The sequence below is a fragment of the Artemia sp. Qi Xiang Cuo genome, chromosome 16 (assembly GCF_049724085.1).
Source record: "Artemia sp. Qi Xiang Cuo chromosome 16, ASM4972408v1, whole genome shotgun sequence".
Classification (NCBI taxonomy): Eukaryota; Metazoa; Arthropoda; class Branchiopoda; order Anostraca; family Artemiidae; genus Artemia; species Artemia sp. Qi Xiang Cuo.
The window spans coordinates 2,532,710-2,538,709 of NC_142809.1; the positions used below are offsets into that span (position 1 = coordinate 2,532,710).

The following is a 6,000-nucleotide window of genomic DNA, read 5'->3' on the forward strand; positions in this document are numbered from 1 at the left end:
AATTGGGCTAAAATCGGAGAACAGATGATGTCTACCAGAATAGACCATTGAGTTTCGAGAAACCAAAAACATCATACTTTCAGAACCCGAGCCTGAAGCCCCCCGCCTCCATCTAGAAGTATTGTGGAAAGTTGCCCAAGATTGCTTTACAGGTTCTCTCCCAATTTATTTTGAATGAGCTTGTCACAAGTCGGTTGGTGCAGTGGGAAAATTTGCTTACCCTCCCCTGTTTTTAAGATCTATACTACGTTCACGTATGAATACGAATATCCCAAGAGCCCCAGCATTTTTTTCGGTGGGGGGGGGGGCTTTTTCGTCCGAAATTTGTGTGGCTTTGTCGACATTTGTTAAAAAAAATAATTTGGATAAGTTACTATTCTATAGATTCCCAAAAAAAAAAAAAAAAAAAAAAAAAAACATTAGGAACAGGTCCATCAGTGACATTTTGACTTGCACGGATTGGCCAAACCGATGAAAATTTGCCTTAATCTTACCATATTCTCCCGCAATACTTCTCTCATCATCTTTACCCTCGGAACGGCCCAGCTTGTGAATGGTTTGTGCGAAGAATTATATACTATGGTTCTGGGTTAAGCATAGTTCTGAAGTGTGGGCCCTCCGAAAGACGTAGAAGGATGTATTAGATGTTTTTCAGAGGAATTGCCTGTAGATAGTTTTGGGTACCCGACTGTCTGATCCTATATCAAACACTAAAATGTTCGGAAAATTTGGTTCGATCCCGCTTTCTAGGTCTTTAATGAGAGAAAGGTTGAGATGGCTAGGACACGTTCTGCGGATGAAGGATGACAGATTGCCAAATATCACCCTTGTTGGCCAAACATCTAGGGTCAAACAAAAGCAGGTCGTCCCCGAATCGGGTGGGAGGATGTCGTGAGGAAAAATTTAAGGGAAATAGAAACGTCTTGAGAGGGTGTAAAGTGGTAGGCTTTGAGTAGATTGAGATGGAGGAGGAGCGTGCGTAGCTGTATTGGCCTCAAGTGGCTCGGTTCTGCATGAGTTGTTAGTAGTAGTAGTAGAAGCCTTATATAAATTGCTTTAACCTCAAATGAGGATGTATCTCAAGGCGTGTACACAGAAGTCTTTTGTGTGGTGCCGACTCGTTTGCGTGTTTTTTGTGTGTATGTGAATCAAGAAAAAAAAGTAGGTTTATATTGATTTTCTCCTTTTTCAGCTTCACAAAATGTGGATCACGCTGCATCTAGAGCACTCCAAGAAGTAGCTTCTGTTGACCCAGGAATCCCTCCCTCTGACCTTGATTTGAATTCCAAAAGTGATGAATCAGTGAAAGCTGTTGAAGTGCCTCCAATTGCTCAAGGAGGCACGGATGAAATACTCGACAAAATCCCAGACTTAAAAGAAGAAGTTAAAAAGATCAGTGTTGAGCCAACAAAGAAAATCACAACAGAAAAGATCAAAGTGACGTACAGAGCGGCTGCTGTGAGTAAAGTAATTGTGACAAAATCTATTGATAAAAAAAGTATAACACCTGTTATACCAAGTGAATACGAAAACCCTCCGGTTCTGACGTCAACTCTCTACGTAAATGGTCATACCATAAGTTCTGAAATATGTAGTGAAAACAAAGGCGGCGACTTAAGACTCTTAGTACTGGTAACATCAGCACCGGGTCATCGTTTAGAACGCTCTGCTGTGAGAGGCACCTGGGGCCATATTGCCCTCCGTAAGGATGTGGCACTGGCGTTTTTTGTCGGTCAGTCAAAAAATTATACAGAAAATGTATTACTTAAAGAAGAATCCAGCATCTACGATGATATAATACAAGGAAACTTCATGGATACATATAACAATTTGACACTGAAGACAATGTCTATGCTAGAATGGGTGTCAGAACATTGTTCTCGTACAAAATTTTTGCTTAAGACTGATGATGATATGTACATCAATTTTCCACCACTGTTGAAACTAGTGTCTGCTGTTAAAAGACCACGGTTAATCTTCGGAAAATTGGCACAAAAATGGAAACCCATACGGAATATGTCGTCGAAATACTATATACCACCGAGACTATACAATGACCCCTATTACCCTGATTTTAATACAGGACCGGCTTACGTTTTAACCGGTGATATTGTCAAGGAATTATATAGAGAATCACTTAATAATACTTTTTATAAATTAGAAGATGTGTATATAACAGGAATAATAGCTAAAAAATTAAAAATTGACCATATGCATTTTGATCAGTTTATCAATCGTAGAGTTGCGTTAGAAACGTGTAAAGTGAAAAAAGCAATTAGTATTCATATGGTGAAGACTTATGAAATGTATGATCTGTGGAAGAGAGTGTCTGATGGTCTTGAGGATTGTGATAAACCCAAGCCTGGAAAAATTGTCAAAACTCCAGTGCAAGTGAAAGATTTTCTAAAACCTGTCAAACCTCCAGTGCAAGTGAAAGATTTTCTTAAACCTGTCAAACCTCCAATGCAAGTGAACAAGATGGCGAAGACTTAGAAAATTTTCAATTTACTTTTTTTTTTTTTTAATTCAACTGAAACTTGAAACTTTGTCGTAAAATAGTTGTTGAAACTCAGAGTGCATTTAGACTAGTTTGCTTATTTAAATATTAGGCTTCGAAATTGGGTATTACTAGCCTCTAAGGTCCATTTTAGACCCCTTCAGTTAGCAATAAGAATCTTGGGTATGAATTCTTGTGTACTTAAATGTATTGTGGTTTGTTGAGGAATAAGATCAAAGGATTTTACTTTCTTAATTCCCTTCAGGTTTCTCCTAAACAATCCTCAAATAGCCAAGGAAGCCACTAGGATTTTTTTTCCTTTGAGGGGGGGGGGATATTTTAATGAAGAGGTCCGACGGTAACAAATCAAAGTATTTTAAATATGTTGATAAGAAGTAACATCTTCATTGAAGTGAACCTGTTATTAAATAGATCTGTCGACAAAAGAGGGCAAATTCACAAGAGCATAGGTCTGGACGGGAATTTTTTTTTTTGCCTTCCTTTTTTAGGATAGAGGACATGGCCCTCGGCAATTCCCTGATTGCGTCAATACAAATAACCCGTAAATGGATCACTGCATAAAAAACCCGTCTAAACTTCTGTGAAAATGATAAAGGCTTCGGAACTTCGGAGTGTTTTCTTTCTTTTTTTTTTTTTTTTTTTTTTTTTTTTTGAGGGAATAAGCAACTTTGTCAGAAGGGAGTGGTTTCGACTTAAAGCTTACTTAGATGAAGTTTTCTTTTGCATTTAGATTATAAGATACCAGTTTTCTAAGTGAATTGGCTATAATCTGAGGTTTATACATATAAAAAAAACTACAAATTTGTTTTGTTTCTATAAGTATTACTCTTTCAGCCTCTCATTTCAAATGTTACACATCTTGGATACAAGTGATTTTTCGTTTTTATTTCTATAGTTCTACCATTTTTATCTGTTTTAGGATAAGTGCTAATGATATTTGACTCCTTTTCATACAAATAGGAGTCCTAACTTGAGATTACTGTTGTTGACTCATAGTTTTACTACCTTTTTTTTCATCCAAAATGCGCAAAATATCATATTTTTTACAATATATTCTAAAACAACAAGCAGATCAACGTTGACTTGTGCAACTTCTGTAATTTGTCCCAGGAAATTCTCACTCTCAGTCTGGTCTAAGAAAAAAAAATATGGAGCGTATTTCTTGGAGCATTTCACACCCGACAGCAACGGGGGATTCTTACCGACTTTTTACACCTTCTTACCTTGGGTGGTAACAAGACACTTTTTGGTCCGAAAAGGAAATTAAAAAAAAGGGGGGGACACTTTTTGCTTTTTCATTCAAATCAAACGTTTGTTGATTTTGATTTTGTGAAAAATCGTACTTACGCTATTCTGCTTAGTACGGCTTGCTGAAGGCCTCCTTTTTTCTGCTTTCTGGAACGTGCAAGCCCAATCCAAAGACTTAGACTGGAAAAAACACAGACCGCTTAATAGTAATAATAATAAGATAAGAAAATAAATGCAGCCATGCAGATAGTTTTGAAAGCAGCTTGAACCCGCCAGTTATCTGGAGGGACACTAAAAACTATCTTTGTTTTCACTTTGATAATCCAGTTCCCAAAAGTTTTGACTACCTTGGAAAGAACTTATTTCTTTGGATGCCAGATGCAATTGTCTTTGCCACTTATGAAACTTGTACTGAACATTTCTGTTAAAGCAATTTTTTACTACCCGTACGGAGACAAGGTGAGGAGGTTTGTTGCTAGTTAAAAAAATATATATAAGCAAGGGGTTGTTTTATTAGATTTTTTGAAGAACAATTGTAACTTCGATTCATGGCCGTACCCTGAGAGGGGCGGGTAGGGGGGTTTGAACCCCCCTATCTTTGTCTGCCTCGTAAAAACTTAGCAAAAATGGATATAAACAAATTTTGTATGCGTTTTTTAAGGTTTTTGTCTGTAACCCCTCCCCCCCTCCGAAATTTTTTATGAATAAAACCCCCTCCGAAAAAAAATCCTGGGTACGGCCCTGTGTGATATTGTACCTTTTTACACTAAATGGAGAAATGCAACCTCTACAGTTAATGAGCTAAAATCTGGATGTCTGGAGACTAATCTGTTGTATTCGAAATGAGCTTTCTCTGAGGATTAATAGAATTACGATAAATAAGTCAAAAAACTCTTTAAGTCTAAAACTAAATCGGGAAAAAAAAATAATCATATTTGACTATGAGAAAATTACACCATATCTTCACAAAAAGCAAGTTTCTAAGGCTTTTTTCCTATTTCTTGAAAATGGGCTTTTTTAACTTATGAATTCAGTGAGAATATACTGGGATGTTGAAATGTCATTTGAGGATGGATAAAGTGAACAGGGTCCCTCTTTGCGCTTAAAAAGTGGCTGGACCACTAGAAAAAAGATTTTACAACTAGAAATTGAATGATCCAGGCTGTGATATAGCCTACTCTTCTTTGGTTCTTATGACATGATCTTTTTGCACGGAAGATTCCATGTGCAAGTATTCTCAGATATTTTTTTTTTTATGCTAGAATGTGGTAATGTAATTTTTTTATAGTTCAAGCTTCCTAGACTTTATATACTTTCATTATCCCAGTGCCTTTATGCTGCCATTTTTGAAAATAAATATAATTTTTTATATTTTTGTGTTAGAAGCTTTCTGTATTTCTACTCTACACAAGTTGGTTGAAACCACTCTCTAGGGATAAAGACATAACTGTTAAGTTGCTCTTGTTCTTTAATTTTTATTATTCACCTTATTTTTTTATTTTTTTATTATTTATTTATTATTTATTTATTTATTATTTATTATTATTTATTTATTATTTTTATTATTCACCTTATATATTTTTCAACTTTGAACTTGTAAAACATGTTTGCAAAATCATAGACTTGCAATTCGAATGTAGCATCATGTGTTGTTTTTTTTTGCACTTTATTTTCTATAACGATTTCAAGTGATTGTAGCCTCCAAAACGGGCCTTGCCTCTCCCACAGTCAACTGTCTAATACAAGGGTAGTCTAGTAATGTTACAAATCGCTTGAAGATCATGCAAGGACTTTAATTGTGTATTATTCAAAGGTCAGAGTGAAACTGTGGTCTCTATGTCTCCTCTTGCCAATTTTTTAGTAGAAAGTTGCAAATAATTTTGCACATTATTTGCACCACTTTCACGTACGAATTTTTAATCTATATTATTTGAGAAGTAAAGTGGGCACATGGCCCCTCTGCAGCCTCAAGTCTCTCCCACAGCCAAACTATAGCACGAAGATGGGCGTGTTGCACTTGTCCTGAAGATGTCCTGCAACCATGGACGAACGCAGGGCTCAATCCCCCCCCCTAAATCCTAAATTTTGTTGAATTTCTGGGTGATTCTTATTGCAAATTAAATAAAAAAAACAAGTTTTTTAAACTGAAAGTAAGGAGCGACATTAAAACTTAAAACGAACAGAAATTGTTCCGTATATGGAAGGGGCTTTCCCCTCCTCAACGCCTCGCTCTT

The 6,000-nt window shown here is 36.4% G+C and overlaps 1 protein-coding gene across 1 annotated transcript in view; it reads left to right on the forward strand.

Annotated features, from left to right (window-relative positions):
* Positions 1 to 5,161, forward strand: part of LOC148942475 (beta-1,3-galactosyltransferase 1-like) — a 99,090-nt gene extending 93,929 nt beyond the window's left edge. Inside the window, exon 3 of the mRNA XM_089102121.1 lies at positions 1,193 to 5,161. Within this exon, the coding sequence (XP_088958247.1) occupies positions 1,193 to 2,493 (1,301 nt within the window). The 3' untranslated portion in view covers positions 2,494 to 5,161. The remainder of the gene's footprint in view (positions 1 to 1,192) is intronic.
* The last annotated feature ends 839 nt before the right edge of the window (positions 5,162 to 6,000 follow it).